At 44.1% G+C, this 22,556-nt stretch overlaps 1 protein-coding gene across 1 annotated transcript in view; it reads left to right on the top strand.

Annotated features, from left to right (window-relative positions):
• LOC137378592 (dynein axonemal heavy chain 5-like) overlaps positions 1–22,556 on the top strand; it is a 334,675-nt gene that overhangs the window by 194,382 nt on the left and 117,737 nt on the right. The window contains exons 42-46 of the mRNA XM_068048894.1: positions 11,821–11,967; positions 13,909–14,150; positions 14,563–14,739; positions 16,919–17,123; positions 18,866–19,008. Of these exons, the coding sequence (XP_067904995.1) occupies positions 11,821–11,967; positions 13,909–14,150; positions 14,563–14,739; positions 16,919–17,123; positions 18,866–19,008 (914 nt within the window). The remainder of the gene's footprint in view (positions 1–11,820; positions 11,968–13,908; positions 14,151–14,562; positions 14,740–16,918; positions 17,124–18,865; positions 19,009–22,556) is intronic.

Below are 22,556 nucleotides of genomic sequence, written 5' to 3'. Positions count from 1 at the left end.
TTTTCTGGTTCACACAAACAGCCATTTTAAAAATTGCTATAGCAGTTACGAGCAATGGATAGTGTGAACATGTCTAATTTTATTAAATTAGGAAAATTACCAATGTATAATAAATAGTTGATATATAATATGTACAGTAAAATGAATAAAAGAAGAACTTGGTGTTAGCTTCAACTGGTTGTGTGATTTGTGATTTACAGTTGCTTAAACTGCATCATGTCTCATGATTTGCAACTTTTACTTGTTTTATCCATTATGACCTTGAGCCAGCATTAATTGGAAGTGGATTAATATCTTTGTTAAAATGGTGGACGGATAAATTTTATACAAACTTGTTTTCACTTTTTTGACCAAATTTACAGAGTGCAATTTCTACCCCTATGCAATTTATTAGGGTGGATAATCTATAGCAGAAAAAGACATGAATAGCAGGGATGGAATCCAACAGAATCCTATAATCTCCATTAATTGATGAAGTAAGAGTCTTTGGAGGGGTGGTGGGGTGGAGGGGGGGGGGGTTCCAGGTTTATTCATTTTTTCCCCCTGCGGACAGTTTACAATTCTCTTAAAAATGGAGTCCAAATTTGGAGAAACTGTCTGGTCTGGCTGGAGAGTACATACAATTCTTTAAGCTATTTTCCATAGCACCCTTATGTAGTAGACATGTGTAGGCAAACTGAGTGTCACATGACAAGGATTCAAATTCGTGAAGCATACAAAAAGAAACGAGTTTAACAGCTCATACTGGGTTGGGAGGATATTCACAAGATAAATTTGTCAGCAAAATTAAAGCCCACAGTATTAAAGGGGCAGTGGCTGTGAGGACATGAAATAGTATTTATCCAATTTTCTTTTGAAAGTTACTATTGAATCTTTTTCTACCACCCTTTTAGACAGTGAATTGAGCATTGCACTCCAGAGCCAGTTTCTGCCTTCAGGCAGTGCCTAGTGCCACTAATTGTCCGCCGAGCTCACCTCCGACTCAATTAGGGGCTTTGCATATTAAAATAGTGGCGTGTTAGTAACGTAGACATGGCATGGGGTTGGGTCCTGGGAATGATCCGGACATCAGGTTCCCGACCCTGGATTGAAAATCGAGCCCTATTAATTTATATCAAATTATGGGCAGTTTAATTCTGTTAATTTAACACGATGAGAAATTGCATTGAGTTTGTGCAAATTGATTTTACTCGGAATTACGTAGAAACATAGAAAATAGGAGCAGGAGTAGACCATTCTGCCCTTCAAGCCTGCTGCGCCATTCATTATGATCATGGCTGATCATCCAACTCAGTAACCTGTTCCCGCTTTCGCCCCATATCCTTTGATCCCTTTAAACCCAAGAGCTATATCTAACTCCTTCTTGAAAACATACAAAGAACAAAGAACAAAGATAATTACAGCACAGGAACAGGCCCTTCGGCCCTCCAAGCCTGCGCCGATCCAGATCCTCTCTCTAAACATGTCGCCGATTTTCTAAGCTTCTGTATCTCTTTTCTTCCTGTCCATTCATGTATCTGTCTAGATACATCTTAAAAGACTCCATCGTGCCCGCATCTACCACCTCCGCTGGCAATGCGTTCCAGGTGCCCACCACCCTCTGCGTAAAGAACTTTCCACGCATATCCCCCCTAAACTTTTCCCCTTTCACTTTGAACTCGTGTCCTCTAGTAACTGAAACCCCCACTCTGGGAAAAAGCTTCTTGCTATCCACCCTGTCTATACCTCTCATGATTTTGTACACCTCAATCAGGTCCCCCCTCAACCTCCGTCTTTCTAATGAAAATAATCCTAATCTACTCAACCTCTCTTCATAGCTAGCGCCCTCCATACCAGGCAACATCCTGGTGAACCTCCTCTGCACCCTTTCCAAAGCATCCACATCCTTTTGATAATGTGGCGACCAGAACTGTACGCAGTATTCCAAATGTGGCTGAACCAAAGTCCTATACAACTGTAACATGACCTGCCAACTCTTGTACTCAATGCCCCGTCCGATGAAGGAAAGCATGCCGTATGCCTTCTTGACCACTCTATTTACCTGCGTTGCCACCTTCAGGGAACAGTGGACCTGAACACCCAAATCTCTCTGGACATCAATTTTCCCCAGGACTTTTCCATTTACTGTATAGTTCACTCTTGAATTGGATCTTCCAAAATGCATCACCTCACATTTGCCCTGATTGAACTCCATCTGCCATTTCTCTGCCCAACTCTCCAATCTATCTATATTCTGCTGTATTCTCTGACAGTCCCCTTCACTATCTGCTACTCCACCAATCTTAGTGTCGTCTGCAAATTTGCTAATCAGTCCACCTATACTTTCCTCCAAATCATTAATGTATATCACAAACAACAGTGGTCCCAGCACGGATCCCTGTGGAACACCACTGGTCACACGTCTCCATTTTGAGAAACTCCCTTCTACTGCTACTCTCTGTCTCCTGTTGCCCAGCCAGTTCTTTATCCATCTAGCTAGTACACCTTGGACCCCAAGCGCCTTCACTTTCTCCATCAGCCTGCCATGGGGAACCTTATCAAACGCCTTACTGAAGTCCATGTATATGACATCGACAGCCCTTCCGTCATCAATCAACTTTGTCACTTCCTCAAAGAATTCTATTAAGTTGGTTAGACATGACCTTCCCTGCACAAAACCATGTTGCCTATCACTGATGAGCCCATTTTCTTCCAAATGGGAATAGATCCTATCCCTCAGTATCTTCTCCAGCAGCTTCCCTACCACTGACGTCAGACTCACCGGTCTATAATTTCCTGGATTATCCCTGCTACCCTTCTTAAACAAGGGGACAACATTAGCAATTCTCCAGTCCTCCGGGACCTCACCCGTGTTTAAGGATGCTGCAAAGATATCTGTTAAGGCCCCAGCTATTTCCTCTCTCGCTTCCCTCAGTAACCTGGGATAGATCCCATCCGGACCTGGGGACTTGTCCACCTTAATGCCCTTTAGAATACCCAACACTTCCTCCCTCCTTATGCCGACTTGACCTAGAGTAATCAAACATCTGTTCCTAACCTCAACATCCGTCATGTCCCTCTCCTCGGTGAATACCGATGCAAAGTACTCGTTTAGAATCTCACCCATTTTCTCTGAGTCCAAGCATAACATTCCTCCTTTGTCCTTTAGTGGGCCAATCCTTTCTCTAGTTACCCTCTTTCTCCTTATATATGAATAAAAGGCTTTGGGATTTTCCTTAACCCTGTTTGCTAAAGATATTTCATGACCCCTTTTAGCCCTCTTAATTCCTCGTTTCAGATTGGTCCTACATTCCCGATATTCTTTCAAAGCTTCGTCTTTCATCAGCCGCCGAGACCTTATGTATGCTTCCTTTTTCCTCTTAGCTAGTCTCACAATTTCACCTGTCATCCATGGTTCCCTAATCTTGCCATTTCTATCCCTCATTTTCACAGGAACATGTCTCTCCTGCACTCTAATCAACCTCTCTTTAAAAGCCTCCCACATATCCCATGTGGATTTACCTTCAAACAGCTGCTCCCAATCTACATTTCCCAGCTCCTGCCGAATTTTGGTATAGTTGGCCTTCCCCCAATTTAGCACTCTTCCTTTAGGACCACTCTCGTCTTTGTCCATGAGTATTTTAAAGCTTACGGAATTGTGATCACTATTCCCAAAGTAGTCCCCTACTGAAACTTCAACAACCTGGCCGGGCTCATTCCCCAACACCAGGTCCAGTATGGCCCCTTCCCGAGTTGGACTATTTACATACTGCTCTAGAAAACCCTCCTGGATGCTCCTTACAAATTCTGCTCCATCTGGACCTCTAACATTAAGCGAATCCCAGTCAATGTTGGGAAAATTAAAATCTCCTATCACCACCACCCTGTTGCTCCTACATCTTTCCATAATCTGTTTACATATTTGTACCTCTATCTCACGCTCGCTGTTGGGAGGCCTGTAGTACAGCCCCAACATTGTTACCGCACCCTTCCTATTTCTGAGTTCTGTCCATATTGCCTCACTGCTCGAGTCCTCCATAGTGCCCTCCTTCAGCACAGCTGTGATATCCTCTTTGACCAGTAATGCAACTCCTCCACCCCTTTTACCTCCCTCTCTATCCCGCCTGAAGCATCGATATCCTGGGATATTTAGTTGCCAATCATGCCCTTCCCTCAACCAAGTCTCAGTAATAGCAATAACATCATACTCCCAGGTACTAATCCAAGCCCTAAGTTCATCTGCCTTACCAACTACACTTCTTGCATTAAAACAAATGCACCTCAGACCACCAGTCCCTTTATATTCATCATCTGCTCCCTGCCTGCTCTTCCCCTTAGTCACACTGACTTCATGATCTAGTTTCTTACAGGCTTTTGTTACTACCTCCTCACTGTCAACTGACCTCAATTGGTTCCCATCCCCCTGCCACATTAGTTTAAACCCTCCCCAACAGCGTTAGCAAAAGCACCTCCAAGGACATTGGTTCCAGTCCGGCCCAGGTGTAGACCGTCCAATTTGTAATAGTCCCACCTCCCCCAGAACCGGTCCCAATGTCCCAAAAATCTGAACCCCTCCTTCCTGCACCATCTCTCAAGCCACGCATTCATCCTGACTATTCTTTCATTTTTACTCTGACTATCACGTGGCACTGGTAGTAATCCTGAGATTACTACCTCTGAGGTCCTACTTTTTAACTTGGCTCCTAACTCCCTAAACTCTGCTTGTAGGACCTCATCCCGTTTTTTACCTATATCATTAGTGCCTATGTGCACAATGACAACTGGCTGTTCACCCTCCCCCTTTAGAATGTTCTGCAGCCGATCTGAGACATCCCTGACCCGTGCACCTGGGAGGCAACATACCATTCGGGAGCCTCGTTTTCGACCACAGAACCGCCTGTCTACTCCCCTTACAATCGAATCCCCTACGACTATAGCCCTTCCACTCTTTTTCCCGCCCTTCTGAGCAGCAGAGCCAGCCACGGTGCCATGGACCTGGCTACTGCTGCCTTCCCCTGGTGAGCCATCTCCCTCAACAGTATCCAAAACGGTATACTTGTTTTGGAGGGAGATGACCGCAGGGGACTCCTGCGCTGCCTTCCTGCTCTTTCTCTGCCTTTTGGTCACCCATTCCCTTTCTCCCTCAGCAATCCTAATCTGCGGTGTGACCAATTCACTAAACGTGCTATCCACGACCTCCTCAGCATCGCGCATGCTCCAAAGTGAGTCCATCCGCAGCTCGAGAGCCGTCATGCGGTCTAACAAGAGCTGCAGCTGGACACACTTCCTGCACGTGAAGGAGACAGGGTCATCAGCCATGTCCCTGAGCTCCCACATTGAGCAAGAGGAGCATAATACGGGTCTGAGATCTCCTGCCATTTTTAATCTTAAGTTTAAACTTAGTTAAATGAAAAAGGAACGAAAAGTTTTTACCAATCACAATAAAACCAGAGAAATCGAAAAAGCCTTACCTTATAAACATCCCACCGAGTCCTTTTTTTTTTGGTTAGAGGAGGAGGGCGGGTGGGAGACACCACAAGTGTGGTGTCTCGGGTTCAGAAACCGCCCAAATATATAGTGTTTTACTTACCCAGCAGCCCCCTGGCCTCCGCCGAAAAACAAAAGGAAATTAAATTTACTTTCAAACTGACTTTCCCAGCTGCTCACGCGCTGCTCCCGAAAAAGCTGCTGCACTGAAAGGAAAGTTATTTTAAACCGCCCAAATATATAGTGTTTTACTTACCCAGCAGCCCCCTGGCCTCTGCCGAAAAACAAAAGGAAATTAAATTTACTTTCAAACTGACTTTCCCAGCTGCTCACGCGCTGCTCCCGAAAAAGCTGCTGCACTGAAAGGAAAGTTATTTTAAACCGCCCAAATATATAGTGTTTTACTTACCCAGCAGCCCCCTGGCCTCCGCCGAAAAACAAAAGGAAATTAAATTTACTTTCAAACTGACTTTCCCAGCTGCTCACGCGCTGCTCCCGAAAAAGCTGCTGCACTGAAAGGAAAGTTATTTTAAACCGCCCAAATATATAGTGTTTTACTTACCCAGCAGCCCCCTGGCCTCTGCCGAAAAACAAAAGGAAATTAAATTTACTTTCAAACTGACTTTCCCAGCTGCTCACGCGCTGCTCCCGAAAAAGCTGCTGCACTGAAAGGAAAGTTATTTTAAACCGCCCAAATATATAGTGTTTTACTTACCCAGCAGCCCCCTGGCCTCCGCCGAAAAACAAAAGGAAATTAAATTTACTTTCAAACTGACTTTCCCAGCTGCTCCCGAAAAAGCTGCTGCACTGAAAGGAAAGTTATTTTAAACCGCCCAAATATATAGTGTTTTACTTACCCAGCAGCCCCCTGGCCTCTGCCGAAAAACAAAAGGAAATTAAATTTACTTTCAAACTGACTTTCCCAGCTGCTCACGCGCTGCTCCCGAAAAAGCTGCTGCACTGAAAGGAAAGTTATTTTAAACCGCCCAAATATATAGTGTTTTACTTACCCAGCAGCCCCCTGGCCTCCGCCGAAAAACAAAAGGAAATTAAATTTACTTTCAAACTGACTTTCCCAGCTGCTCACGCGCTGCTCCCGAAAAAGCTGCTGCACTGAAAGGAAAGTTATTTTAAACCGCCCAAATATATAGTGTTTTACTTACCCAGCAGCCCCCTGGCCTCTGCCGAAAAACAAAAGGAAATTAAATTTACTTTCAAACTGACTTTCCCAGCTGCTCACGCGCTGCTCCCGAAAAAGCTGCTGCACTGAAAGGAAAGTTATTTTAAACCGCCCAAATATATAGTGTTTTACTTACCCAGCAGCCCCCTGGCCTCTGCCGAAAAACAAAAGGAAATTAAATTTACTTTCAAACTGACTTTCCCAGCTGCTCACGCGCTGCTCCCGAAAAAGCTGCTGCACTGAAAGGAAAGTTATTTTAAACCGCCCAAATATATAGTGTTTTACTTACCCAGCAGCCCCCTGGCCTCCGCCGAAAAACAAAAGGAAATTAAATTTACTTTCAAACTGACTTTCCCAGCTGCTCACGCGCTGCTCCCGAAAAAGCTGCTGCACTGAAAGGAAAGTTATTTTAAACCGCCCAAATATATAGTGTTTTACTTACCCAGCAGCCCCCTGGCCTCCGCCGAAAAACAAAAGGAAATTAAATTTACTTTCAAACTGACTTTCCCAGCTGCTCACGCGCTGCTCCCGAAAAAGCTGCTGCACTGAAAGGAAAGTTATTTTAAACCGCCCAAATATATAGTGTTTTACTTACCCAGCAGCCCCCTGGCCTCCGCCGAAAAACAAAAGGAAATTAAATTTACTTTCAAACTGACTTTCCCAGCTGCTCACGCGCTGCTCCCGAAAAAGCTGCTGCACTGAAAGGAAAGTTATTTTAAACCGCCCAAATATATAGTGTTTTACTTACCCAGCAGCCCCCTGGCCTCTGCCGAAAAACAAAAGGAAATTAAATTTACTTTCAAACTGACTTTCCCAGCTGCTCACGCGCTGCTCCCGAAAAAGCTGCTGCACTGAAAGGAAAGTTATTTTAAACCGCCCAAATATATAGTGTTTTACTTACCCAGCAGCCCCCTGGCCTCCGCCGAAAAACAAAAGGAAATTAAATTTACTTTCAAACTGACTTTCCCAGCTGCTCACGCGCTGCTCCCGAAAAAGCTGCTGCACTGAAAGGAAAGTTATTTTAAACCGCCCAAATATATAGTGTTTTACTTACCCAGCAGCCCCCTGGCCTCCGCCGAAAAACAAAAGGAAATTAAATTTACTTTCAAACTGACTTTCCCAGCTGCTCACGCGCTGCTCCCGAAAAAGCTGCTGCACTGAAAGGAAAGTTATTTTAAACCGCCCAAATATATAGTGTTTTACTTACCCAGCAGCCCCCTGGCCTCCGCCGAAAAACAAAAGGAAATTAAATTTACTTTCAAACTGACTTTCCCAGCTGCTCACGCGCTGCTCCCGAAAAAGCTGCTGCACTGAAAGGAAAGTTATTTTAAACCGCCCAAATATATAGTGTTTTACTTACCCAGCAGCCCCCTGGCCTCCGCCGAAAAACAAAAGGAAATTAAATTTACTTTCAAACTGACTTTCCCAGCTGCTCACGCGCTGCTCCCGAAAAAGCTGCTGCACTGAAAGGAAAGTTATTTTAAACCGCCCAAATATATAGTGTTTTACTTACCCAGCAGCCCCCTGGCCTCTGCCGAAAAACAAAAGGAAATTAAATTTACTTTCAAACTGACTTTCCCAGCTGCTCACGCGCTGCTCCCGAAAAAGCTGCTGCACTGAAAGGAAAGTTATTTTAAACCGCCCAAATATATAGTGTTTTACTTACCCAGCAGCCCCCTGGCCTCCGCCGAAAAACAAAAGGAAATTAAATTTACTTTCAAACTGACTTTCCCAGCTGCTCACGCGCTGCTCCCGAAAAAGCTGCTGCACTGAAAGGAAAGTTATTTTAAACCGCCCAAATATATAGTGTTTTACTTACCCAGCAGCCCCCTGGCCTCCGCCGAAAAACAAAAGGAAATTAAATTTACTTTCAAACTGACTTTCCCAGCTGCTCACGCGCTGCTCCCGAAAAAGCTGCTGCACTGAAAGGAAAGTTATTTTAAACCGCCCAAATATATAGTGTTTTACTTACCCAGCAGCCCCCTGGCCTCCGCCGAAAAACAAAAGGAAATTAAATTTACTTTCAAACTGACTTTCCCAGCTGCTCACGCGCTGCTCCCGAAAAAGCTGCTGCACTGAAAGGAAAGTTATTTTAAACCGCCCAAATATATAGTGTTTTACTTACCCAGCAGCCCCCTGGCCTCCGCCGAAAAACAAAAGGAAATTAAATTTACTTTCAAACTGACTTTCCCAGCTGCTCACGCGCTGCTCCCGAAAAAGCTGCTGCACTGAAAGGAAAGTTATTTTAAACCGCCCAAATATATAGTGTTTTACTTACCCAGCAGCCCCCTGGCCTCCGCCGAAAAACAAAAGGAAATTAAATTTACTTTCAAACTGACTTTCCCAGCTGCTCACGCGCTGCTCCCGAAAAAGCTGCTGCACTGAAAAAAAAAAACAACTACTTTCTGTGGTAATGAATTCCACAGGTTCTCCACTCTCTGGGTGAAGAAATTTCTCCTCATCTCAGTCCTGAATGGTTTACCCCGTATCCCCTGGCTCTGGACTCCCCCACCATCGGGAACATCCTTCCTGCGTCTACCCTGTCAAGTCCTGTTAGAATTTTATAGGTTTCTATGAGATTCCCCCCTCACTCTTCTGAACTCCAGCGAATATAATCCTAACTGACTCAATCTCTCCTCATATGTCAGTCCTGCCATCCCAGGAATCAGTCTGGTAAACCTTCGCTGCACTCCCTCTATAGCAAGAACATCCTTCCTCAGATAAGGAGACCAAAACTGCACACAATATTCCAGGTGTGGCCTCACCAAGGCCCTGTATAATTGCAGCAAGACATCCCTGCTCCTGCACTCGAATCCTCTCACTATGAAGGCCAACATACCATTTGCCTTTTTTACCACCTGTTGGACCTGCATGCTTACCTTCAGCGACTGGTGTACAAGAACACCCAGGTCTCACTGCATATTCCCCTCTCTCAGTTTATAGCCATTCAGATAATAATCCGCCGCCTTGTTTTTGCTACCAAAGTGGATAATCTCACATTTATCCACATTATACTGCATCTGCCATGCATTTGCCCACTCACTCAACTTGTTCAAATCACCCTGAAGCCTCTCTGCATCCTCCTCACAACTCACCCTCCCACCCAGTTTTGTGTCATCTGCAAATTTGGAGATATTACATTTAGTTCCCTCATCTAAATCATTAATATATATTGTGAATAGCTGGGGTCCTAGCACTGAACCCTGAGGTACCCCACTAGTCACTGCCTCCATTTGGAAAAAGACCCGTTTATTTCTACTCTTTGTTTCCTGTCTGCCAACCAGTTTTCTATCCATCGCAATGCACTACCCCCAATCCCATGCGCTTTAATTTTACACGCTAATCTCTTCTGCGGGACGTTGTCGAAAGCCTTCTGAAAGACCAAATAAACCACATCCACTGACTACCAATGCATCCACTATTTCTAGGGCTACTTCCTTAAATACTCTGGGATGCAGACCCACTATTTTTCACTGTGGCCCGGTTTGATTCTGGCCCTTGATTTCTCTGCCTATCACTTTTCTTATCCCCCTTACTGTCTTTTGTTCTTGTCTTTGATACCCCCTCCTCTGACTCTTTGCAAAGGTTCCCATCCCCCTGCCATTTTAGTTTAAACCCTCCCCAACCACTCTAGCAAATACTCCCCCTAGGACATCAGTCCCGATCCTGTCCAGATGTAACCTGTCCAGTTTGTACTGGCCCCACCTCCCCCAGAACCAGTCCCAATGTCCCAGGAATCTAAAACCCACCCCTCACACCATCTCTTCAGCCACGTAATCGTCCAATATATCCTGCTATTTCTACTCTGACTAGCACATGGCACAGTGTCCCCAGCTGCCGCTCCAGCTCCAAAACCCGGGCTTCCAGGAGCTGCAGCTGGAGACACTTCCTGCACACATGCTGGTCCCGGACATTGGAATTGTTCCTGGCTTCACACATAGAGCACGAGGATCACATCACGGCTTTGAGCTCTCGTGCCATGACTTAACCCTTTAAATTAAACCTTTTGGAAGATCTTAATATCAAATAATATCAATTACTCTAGGGCCCTTCTTCCCTGGTCCTCGTTACTACAGAACTCCCTAAAAAACACTACTTACTATATATGAAAATAAACTGTCGACCTTTCTTACCTTAGTTACTAAGCCAGCTATTTTGAGCTATTCCCTAACAGCAGTGTTATAACTGGCAAAGAAAAGAGATTTTAATCACATTGATCTGAGCTGGAATTTGACCCAGGTGCCAGAGGTACAAAGACTACTCCAACTTATTGCATCAATCAGTTGCCTAATGTGAATAAGTGGTGAAGTTATCCACTTTGGTAGAAAAAACAGAAAACAGAGTATTTCTTAAATGGTGAGAGGTTGGGAAGTGTTGATGTCCAAAGGGACCTGGCTGTCTTTGATCACAGTCACTAAAAGCCAGCATGCAGGTACAGCAAGCAAGTAGGAAGGCAAATGGTGTGTTGGCTTTCATTGCAAGGGGTTTTGAATATAGGAGTAAAGAAGCCTTGCTACAATTGTGTAGAGCCTTGGTGAGACCATACCTGGAGTATTGTGTACAGTTTGGGTCTCATCATCTAAGGAAGGATATACTTGCCATAGAGGGAGTGCAACAGAGGTTCACCAGACTAAGCCCTGGGATGCCGAGATTGTTTTATGAGGAGAGATTGAGGAAACTGGGCCTGTATTCTCCAGAGTTTCAAAGAATGAGAGGTGATCTCACTGAAACTTACAAAATTCTTACAGGATGTGACAATTAGGATGTTTCCCCTGGCTGGTGAGTCTAGAACCAGGGGACATAGTCTGAGAATAAGGGTTAGGCCATTTAAGACTAAGATCAGGAGGAAAGGATGGCGAATCTTTGGAATTCTCTACCCCAGAGAGTTGTGGAAGCTCAATTGTTGAGCATGTTCAAGACAGAAATCAATAGATATCTGGAAACTAATGACAGCAAGGGATATGGGGATAGCATGGAAAGTGGTGTTGAGGTAGATGATCAGCCATGATCTAATTGAATGGTGGAGCAGGCTTGATGGGCTGAATGGCCTACTCCTGTTCCTATGTTCATGCATTTAAAAATATATATATTTCTAGTGCAGTCATTGGCACTGCTGAAAGGCAGTGGCTGTTTCTTGAGTATTTCAAGTTAACTTGTTCACCTTTGCTGCCTAGAGTGTGGTAAGCCTCACAGAGAGATGCGGATGAATCCAAAAGCAATTACAGCCCCTCAGATGTTTGGCCGCCTGGATGTAGCGACCAACGACTGGACTGATGGAATATTTTCTACACTGTGGAGAAAGACTCTCAGAGCCAAGAAAGGTATAAGAATGAGTCAGGGAGACGGAATGAAGAATCACCATCAATTCACCAAAATAAAATGTGAAAGATTTGAATACTTGATAAATTAATATTTGTATTTCAAGGCATTTTGTTTGTATTAGAAAATAAAGTAAGTACTAGTCTATATGTTGTGTTCACTAAGTAGATAGTTATCAATGTTACCTAATTTATGGTGAGTTAGATTTTTTTGGTGAATACTGGCTGTGAAATTCCACCGAGGTTATGGCATTTGATTGGAAACCCACATGGATATTGTGGGCAATTGAATTTTATTTCACTGCATGTCACAATGGCATAAGATATCCCAAATATATTACAAGACAGCAATGTTTCAAAAGCATTCAGAAGGAAGCTCAGCTGTTCTCTGGTCATTTAAACTGTTATATATTAAGGTTATAGTCTTGAGTATGAAATTATGCTCCATATATCCATTTTTAGTTATCTATTTAGTGTAATGTGTACAGAGGTGTGTTTTATTACATTTGGACCCCTTTTTGGTTTGCTTTTACCAGTAACTTGTACATAATTGCCTGTGCAGTCCATGAAGTTGATCTGCAATGACATTAATATTGAAGGATTAACAATTGTGAATTAATCATGTCAATTTAGTCTACCAGTTGATTATCAGGAGATAAATCAGTATTTTCACTAACATTTGTATGTGTTTCCAAATTGAACTATCACATTTTATAGGCTACAATAGAAAATTCATTGTTCTCTGGTTTGTAATATTTCTCTTAAGATGACGGCAAGTACAGCAAGGACTGTAATGGGGTAGTGTAGGGCAAGAAGGTCCCTTGGAGCATGTTATGATAGTGATGCACATGGAAATGGTCTCTTCACGGATCCATCAGAGCTTGCCTATTTGTTAGGTATGATGATTTTTCTCAACCCTCCTCCCTCTGTTCCCCATCTCTCCTAATTAGTTAGGTTCATCTCTCTATGATTCCGTTGTGCTACCATAAGTGTGGTGGAACATGATTTATGATCTGCCTCCAGCCTAAAAGGCTGATTCCCTGGGGGTATCTGGGGTAGTGAGAGGGGTCAGGAAAATTAACTAAAACTGGCTCTTCTTTGGAGGAAAGGAAGCTAAAAATGCAGCATTGGAAAGCTGCCTGAGGTGGAATCCAGCAAGCATGGCTGAAAAATATTAGGGCATTGAACTCAGTCCCTTTTATAAAACTGATGATTTAAAGTGTACAATCTGCAACCTTCTGGAGTGCTCTAGGGCATGAAACCATCCTGGAAACTCTGTGGGTCTCACTTCTGCAGGCTGCATTGTACTGGACGTTGGTATCTTGCTTGTATCCAGTACAAGCAGGGTAGAGAAGGCCGAAGTAACAAGACCTCCAGTGGGTACCACCATCCTGCAAGCCCTGCCTCCTTCTATTACGTTGGGTTTCCAAAGAGTGGATGGAACATCTGCCCAACTTTATCCTCCTTGGAAAACTTGTGATGGACTAGCTTTTGGCAGGAAATACAGTGTCACTGGGTTCTGCCCCATTTTCTGCCTCCATCATGTCAGAACTGCTAGACTTCCATCCGACGTTCTCCAAGGGCTCAGAAGGGGCATGGTATTTTAGGAAAAACAGTCACAGAGAGAAAAGGGGAAAAGCCCTCTGCTAATCAAGAGACCAAAGACAATGTTATGGAACTTTTAATGCAGAGGTTCCCTGCTTTGTGGTTTTACTTAAGGAGATGGACAGCATGTATTACTATAAATATGAATATTTTAAAATTTTACAATTAACTGACGCACATGGATATTATCTGCATACAAGTGTTTGCCATTAAATGTCAGTAACCATATAAGTATTCCAGAGAAATATAATGATTTCAGCAGTTATGTGTTTTGCTGTTACATCATAGTAATTGTTCTATGGTTTCTTTTCATTTAAATCTATACTGTATGTGCTGCAGGTGAATACATTTGGCTGGTACTAGATGGCCCTGTTGATGCTATTTGGATAGAAAATCTTAATTCTGTCCTCGATGACAACAAGACTCTCACTCTGGCAAATGGAGATCGTATCCCAATGGCCCCAAACTGCAAAATAGTTTTTGAGCCTCACAACATTGACAATGCTTCTCCTGCCACTGTCTCTCGGAATGGTATGGTGTACATGAGTTCCTCTCTGCTTGACTGGAGGCCTATCTTAGAGGTCAGTGACGGTAGCTTGAACAGTAATCAGAAAGTTTTGTTGAGGCATGCAAATAGAAGCATGAAAAACTAATTAATCTTTGCCTTTATTCTAAGTGTATATTGCTCATTATGATATAAATGTGCAAATCCAAAACTACCTACATATGGTACAAAGTGGGGCCACGCGTATTCTATTAATAGGATGACTGTGCTTATACTTTTTAAGCTACTGAACATTGTACAAAGCTCTGTAAGATCAGATGATATTAACAGGACTTGTGTGAGTGTGCAACTCTAAGTTGATGGTCTTCAGGACATTCAATTTTCGGACTACTGTAGGAAAATTGATGCTCAATTCTCTGAAACTTCTACGTTGAACAGTTCAAACAGCAAACTGTACATAGAACTTAATTCTTATTTTCTTTTAACAGAGTTGGTTAAAATTACGTTCACGTCATGAGGCTGAAATTCTCAAGAAGTTGTATGAAGCTGTGTTCCCAGAGCTTTACCATTTTAGCATACAGTCCTTAAATCAAAAGATGAAGGTACTTGAAGCCTTTGTCATTATGCAAAGTATTAACATGCTGCAAGGACTCCTACCATCCAAGGTATACCATTTAATAATGAGTCCTCAAAGGCTACTTGTTTGGATTAAGTATATGTTTGATATTATAATATAAAAACAAGAAATGCTGGAACCACTCAGCAGGTCTGGCAGCATCTGTGGAAAGAAAAGCAGAGTTAACATTTCGGGTCAGTGACCCTTCTTTGCTGACCCTTCGTCACTGACCCGAAACGTTAACTCTGCTTCTCTTTCCACAGATGCTGCCAGACCTGCTGAGTGGTTCCAGCATTTCTTGTTTTTATTTCAGATTTCCAGCATCCGCAGTATTTTGCTTTTATTTTATATGTTTTATATTGTCTGATTGGAAAAAGGATTATGTCAATAATCACTGGTCCAGCAATCGTCCATAGTGAGGTCTGTTTTAGCAGGACCCACTTACCCTGCGACTGTTGCTGCCTCTTAGTAATTCCATATGACTGCACATCATGCCTGCACCTGCAATTTCAAATCACAACTCTTTCTCCTTATTGTACTCGATGCTGGTGAAGGGCTCATTATTCCCATTTTTTTGGTGAAGAAAGGGCGTAGTTCTGGAATAGAGGACCAGAATATGGAGCATAAACCAGAGTTACACCTATTCTAAAATAAGCGCTAAGTTCTAGGACACTTGGCTACTGACAGAACCATGTGCCCTAAAAGTGGTGCATGTAGGGAAATGACAGGATAATCAGAGGAAGGCTGCTTTGCAAGAAATTCTGCCATTTATACCAGAATTGCACCTGATTTAAGTTAAGCTTGTAGAGAAAAAGGAGGAATTATCTATATAACTTGTCAAACTAGGAAGTTTTATTTATTTATTTTATTTAGAGATACAGCACTGAAACAGGCCCTTCGGCCCACCGAGTCTGTGCTGGCCAACAACCACCCATTTATACTAACCCTACAGTAATCCCATATTCCCTACCACCTACTTACACTAGGGGCAATTTACAATGGCCAATTTACCTATCAATCTGCAAGTCTTTGGCTGTGGGAGGAAACCGGAGCACCCGGCAAAAACCCACACAGTCACAGGGAGAACTTGCAAAGTCCACACAGGCAGTACCCAGAATCGAACCCGGGTCCCGGGAGCTGTGAGGCTGCGGTGCTAACCACTGTGCCACTGTGATTGTAATTTTGGCTTTGAGCAATATCAGTTCAGCTGCCCATTATATATCTCTCCTGATTTTAGTTTTCCTTCACCACTAAGGCTTTGAAAGAATTAAAGAGCTAACCCTAATGAGAACACATTGTAATATATGTCAAAACATCCCATTATGTGGACATAGATCAGCAACTCCCCAAGTGTTCCTGATAACTTTTCTGAAATCGGCACACCCAAGGACCTAGCAGGGTATCCATTTTATTCAGCTTGTGGTCTAATTCTTCAAGAACTGCTCTCTGATCTTCTTCAAAATATGTTAGAAGATGACTGTAATTGATAGGTACTTGCCAATTTAGTGTTTATCATTCAGCAGTATAAAATAGCAATAAAACACCAAAAATATTAATGCAAATAAAGCATCTTTTAAGAGGAATTAACCTTATTGGTATAGCTGCCAAAATCTCCAAGCAACCTTGGTGTTCACTTTTGCTGATATATGTCCAACAACTAAGCATTTGTTTATTGCTCTTTTCATACCATGACTAAAGGGATTCTATTGTCAATTGTAAGGATAGAGGTTTAGACTTGTATGTTCCTAAAACGGACCACTGTTTCTACACTTCATAGGGTATACAGTTGACTGTGATTGAAAACTACTACTAGTAGGGTTGCCAACTCTCCAGGATTGTCCTGGAGTCTCCAGGAATTAAAGATTGATTTCCTGGACACTGTTGCAAGCAACAAGGAGAAAAATCATAGGGGCATAAAAAATTGTGTTTCGTTAATTTTCTTTGAACACTTTCATACGTTAGTTATAAACATATTAGAGATAAGAAAATGGCTGTTTGAACAAGTGGGGCAGTTGGTGACAGGAGGATATGCAATGAATACATGCAACTAGAGTTGGCAATCCTAGCTACCCGAGATGTCTGGAGTGGTAACCCTAGAGTTTATAATTGGTGTCCACATTAATGGTGGACCAGAGGTATCAAGATGTACAGTAGAAATGTTATCAGGCCTCTATTTTAAATGGAAGCTAATTTCCATATTATCATTGCTGCACTGCATGACACTCTAGGAGCAGATTGTTGAGTTAGACCGACAGAACCTGGAGCGGTTGTTTATCTTTGGCCTCATGTGGAGTATTGGTGCCACTCTCGAGCTGGATGACAGAAGAAAGATGGAGTATTGGCTGAGAAATCATACTTATGTCAAATTGGACATGCCTGAAATTTCTTTAGATGGTGAAGAAACAATATTTGACTATCTTGTGGGACCTGATGGTGAGTCACTTCTAATATTCAAGCACATCAGCAGAACTTAAAAACTGATAATTATGATAGAAAATTATGGCTCAAAAATCCCAATGTCGTGTGATGGGAGCATTTGTGTAGCTTGAGTAGGCCACAACAGTGACAAAGGTGCATCAACATTCCTGGCCCAAGCTGGCCTGTCCTTCCAAGTTAGGGCAGAGCCCTCAGGAAACCCAAATGAGGTGGAGAAAAATCTATGAAATCCTTTGGTTCCCACAACAGCCACTCCAATTAGAGATGGTAATTGATCCTCTTTGGGATTAATCAGCTTAATCTAGTCAAGGTTTGGGGCCTTTAGAAGATTGCAAAGAACTGCCAGGTCTCAACTGCTATGGGTTCTACTGAGACCTTTCAAGCGAATAAAGGGATGGACTTCCTGGAAAAATCTGAGAATCTCCCCCAGCACATTCCCTTAACATTGGGGGAGTAGTGACAACAGGCAGAAAATTTAAAGCTCAAGTCCAAATGGGGTGGAATTCTAGTGGAGTCAGAATCTGGCCCATGTTTTGGCCCCTCACCAGGTGTAAATGTGACATAGCCACTCAAGCCCCAGGAATTTTTGTAAATGCAAAAGTTAACCCACAATTGCTGAGAGGAAAACCTTTGTACAAACAGGTCAACCAGCAGAGAGCTTCATTTTTATATTTAGTTCATCTTGGCCCATGCTAGTATTTGATACCTTCTAATTGATTCTGAAAACAGTATTAAATGTGTTTCCCGAATAGAAAATAAATTAAACGTTTAAAAGTTGGCATATAAATAATTATGAAGGGCTGAATTTTACCAGCCCTTTGAGAATAGGCTGGGAGGCGGGAAGGTTGGCAAAATGGCATGGGAAGGCATCGGGAAATGCCTGATGTCATCCCACTGCTGTACCATTTTGCCAGTAGTAGGAAAGCTAAGAGATTGGCCGCCCGCTGGAGGCCAATTGAGCCACTTAAGTGGCCAATTAAGGGTCACTTCCCACCTCCACAGGCATTTTGCCCAAGTTGAGACAGCCTGCTGCTGTGTGGGGAGACTGTCCAGTGAAACTTGGCAGCCTCCCAGCAGACTCTGGGGCACCCTTCTTTAGGGGCACTCCATGGCCCACGGAGGGGCCGCCTGGTGGCAATGACTACCCCCACGGCAATAGTGTTGCCTGCCCTCAGCGACAGCCACCAGATCACCAAGGCCTGCCTGCCAGCCAAGCTCCAGCTTCCCCCAACCCCACGTATCTGTCTTCAAGGGCGCCTGGACATTGAGGTGCAGGTGCAGCTGTAGCCTCAGCTGTTCGCAGTGGTGGTGCAGAGGCTGCTCAGAATCTGGTTTTATGATTGGGCCAGCAACCCTCGGGGGGTGGGCCTCTCCTTAATAGGACGGCAGTCCTGGCGACATCCACTTAATTGGCTGCTGCCAGCAAACTGCGGCTCTGGGTCCTGTTGCCGGCTGAAGCGGGGCTGCCTCCCACTTTTGGCCCAGGTAGCAGGACTTCTGCCGTCTCAGAAAAATTCTGCCAAAGCTTCGCTACTGCTTGTATAATGTTAAAGCAAAACATCACCATAGATTTAGTAATTGCTTTTGTCCTGTAAGTTGATTGGGAGAGTTGATTGCAACACAATTAAAATGAGCTATCTTCCATTCAAACTATTGCACTTGAGTGTTTCTTTGTTTATCAAAGTTTTGTGCTTAATTACATAAGGCAATTTTCAAAGATATTTTTCACTTTACAACAGGGAACTGGTTACACTGGAGCACACAGGTGGAGGAGTATGTTTATCCCATGGATACCATTCCAGAATATGGATCTATCCTCGTGCCAAATGTGGACAATGTTAGGACAAATTTTCTCATTCATAATATTGCTAAACAGTGCAAGGTATTTCAAAGCTACTGGATACACTGATTGTTGTATTAGTTCGCAATAATTAAACAGAATGCTGAAAATTAAATGCAATGTGCAGAGAAGATTAATAATAGGTTAAAATCACAAGATTGCAAAATGAATACAAATGAGATAAGCTTTCATTCCATCCATCCAGAAAGAAAATGCTTACAGTCCTCGACTGTGCCGCTGTTTTGTTCACTTATGTCAGTTCTTAACAATAAGTAAACCTGAATGGTGCTTTAGCAAGTCAATGATGTAATATGTTCCGTTACAACACAAAAGCAAGATACTGCAGTTGCAGGAAATCTGGAATAACAGAAAATGCTCTCTCCACAGATGCTGCTTAAACTGCTAAGTATTTCTAGCATTTTCTGTATATATTTTAGATTTGATATTTTCCATTGTTTAAAGTGATGGATACACTACGGGACCTCTATGTATTCAGTGAATAATATACAGCAGTCAGGGTTAATTGTTAGACCTGGTGTAAGCTAACTCAGCATGGCAGAAAATAAAAGGCTAATTCAATTCATTGGATAACTGACCTGAAAACTGTGGTCATGCTGGTAACATAAGAAAAAGTTGTTGGTTAAAAAGTCTTGAAGCTGGATCTTAATGAGGAGCTCATTAACAAGTTTGTCAGCTGCAGTTTGCAATCTTCAAAGGAAGGGCACAGGGCAAATGCCATGTCTGGAACATGGCAGGGTGTACAAGTCATGAACGATGTGGAGGGCCATGAGGGCTATGGGAAGGGCTGATTAAAATAAAACAAAGCTCAGCTGCTCCAAAGGTGCCATAAATTAGCCATTACTGCAGCTGTAAGACTTGCTTTTCTCAATGGTGAGTGGTAGGAATCTGGAGAGGGACATGAGGCCGCTGGCATCACTTGGGCAGCTAGTGTTGGCAGGGGAAGGCCTGGTGAACACACAAAGCCCAGCTGAGGGAGGTCAGATGGAAACAGGCTACTCTGACATTGGACACAGCAGCCAGGATGAGCTTCAGCAGATGCAACCTCCTGGACAGCTGGAGGCCCGAGGAGCACAGTAGGGGGCTGCAGGGGGAAGGTGGTGCTACCCAAAATATTGGGTCTACCACCCAAGAGTCATCTACCTGCAAATGAGAGGGTGCCAGTGCCATAGGAGGCTACACCTATCCAGGCAGATGGTCTCAGATCTGTGTGCTCTGATCTACAATATCCTGAGGCCTCACGGCCCTCGTGGCATTCTCTCACCCACAGCCATCAAGGCCACCATCGCTCTAAACTTCTATGCAACCGGGTCAATCCAGGGATCAGTTACGAACCTAGGTGGCATCTCGTGGTCGGAGCACATCACACCATCAGGCAGGTCCTGGATGCCATATTCAGGAGGGCGGGGGAAATATATCCACTTGGACATGGGCCAGCGCAAGCACTGTGGGCTTTGGGCTTTGCTGCCATCGGTGGTTTCCCTCAGGTCCAGGGGTCATCAATTGCACCCACGCAGCCATTAAGGCAGTGACAGACGAGTCAGTCAGATTCCTGAACAGAAAGGACTACCACTCATTGAATTTGCAGCTGGCCTGTGACCACAGAAAGAGAATCATGCAGCCCTGCGCCAGTTCCTGGGCAGTTGTCATGATTCATTCATCTTGCGAAAGTCCCAGGTGCAGCACCTCTTCAGGCCCACATCCAGACTCTGTGGGTGAATGCTGGGGGATAAGGGTTATCTCCTAAGAAGGTGGCTCCTGATGCGTGTTTGAAACCCAAACACGGTTGGAGAGAGGCACTACTACCAGAGCCATCTCCTAACCTGGACCTGCATTCAACAGACCATTGGCCTCTTGAAGATGAGCTTCTGTTACCTTGACAGGTCAGATGGTATCTGTAGTATAATGTGTTACATTGGATATTGGGTTGTTAATGGGTTAATTCTAAGTGGTTAATACGCGAATCATACTGTGTACCTCATCACAGGAAGTGATGTAACACCATGTGGTTTTGGTCCCTCGTACGGTCTCTTGGAAGATTTAAGCCAAAGAAGTAAGACGTGTTTCAATAAAGCTGCTGTTTCATTTACCTCAGCAGACTCATTAGATATTCTGTATTAATCTAACAATACTCAGAATATTACAGTGCTCTCTAGTATGAGCCTGCCAGAGTGTCCATATCATGGTTGTCTGTTGTGCTCTGCACAACATGACTCTGGAAAGCGGCCTGGAGTTGGATGAAAAAGAGGAGCTGTAATGCCATTCCTCCTCAGAGGAGGACTGGGAGGAGGAAGAGATTGCTTCAGAGGTGGCTGGTGCCCAGGCTGCTGGGGTCACCTGTCAATGCCATCCCAAACCTTAGGGTGAACTGCAGGCTGGCAAGGTAGCAAGGACAACGCTGATTCAGTAGCATTTCACCTGATTACCCCAAGCCCTTGTAGTTGATGACTCCAAACACACCTTCCAGAATACAGAGCTATTTCACTGCTGTGACCCTTACCTGCAAGGTCCAACTGGCAGCCATGAACATGCAAATTGAGGGTTCCTCCATCCACCATTGTCCAACATCACATAACATTTTCAGGGCCCCACGTCCTCACCACTTGCCCCACAATGCGATGTTCCCCTTTTGCAGTGAGATATCAACAAACCACCTGTCAGTGGTGAAATAAAGAAGTTATGTTATCAGGCAAACAAAATAACATGGATGTAGATAATAGCACCCAAGTGACCCATTAAGTGAATTCAACGCCATGGCAGCTTCCTCTCCCTAACATTTCTACAGGGTGCTCCCCCTGTGGCAGAGGATGAGATGGATGCAGCCTGCTCCCTACCCTGTGCCACTGGCCGTGATACCTGTGGTTTCCGACCTCGTTTTGGAGGTGCCCAGGGGTCGGTGGGGGAGGTGAGTGGCCAAAGAGTGACACCGGTGCCTGATGAAGGGCGGTCCCTTTATCTACTGCTAGGAACTTCTCAGCTTTTTCCTGGTGTCCTTGGATGCTGGACATGGCCACCGGCTGGGCCGCAGCTGGAATCCACTCCGAGCACCTTAGCACCATCAGCGACAGAGTGGTCAAAGCTACAGAAAGTTTCACTCTTTCTGTGCATATCAGTGCTCTGCTCCTGCACCCACTCACAGTGGTGCTGCATTTGACTGTCCAAGAGGTTGCCCAATCTCTCAATGGAGGAACTCATGCGATTGAATCTCTGGGTCATGACAGAGCACATGTACTGCATGGACTCCTCCATTGCCTGCCCTTGGCTCCTCAAAGTTGCAAGGAACTCTGACAGACAGGAACCTGTGACACCTGAGGCCCAACATCTTCACTGAAGCATCACTATGTCTGCCCTCCTCCTCCTCCTGCTCACGTGTACTGTGAGGTTCACCCAGGGGTCCCCATTCTATGTTAACCTGTGGCCCAAGTGAGGTGAGTGTCTCTGCACTGGTGGAAAGTGCTGAGGGATGATGTGGCAGCACTGGTTCCATGGTCTCACTCCTGGCGAGGATTTTAGTGCCGATACTGCAGGTCCGCTTTGATCCCGCTCTGCAAATGTCCCCATGGGAGACACGA

The sequence above is a fragment of the Heterodontus francisci genome, chromosome 17, assembly GCF_036365525.1.
Source record: "Heterodontus francisci isolate sHetFra1 chromosome 17, sHetFra1.hap1, whole genome shotgun sequence".
NCBI classification, from domain to species: Eukaryota; Metazoa; Chordata; class Chondrichthyes; order Heterodontiformes; family Heterodontidae; genus Heterodontus; species Heterodontus francisci.
Note: the sequence above shows the minus strand (reverse complement) of the source record. Positions and strands in the feature narration are given on the sequence as shown.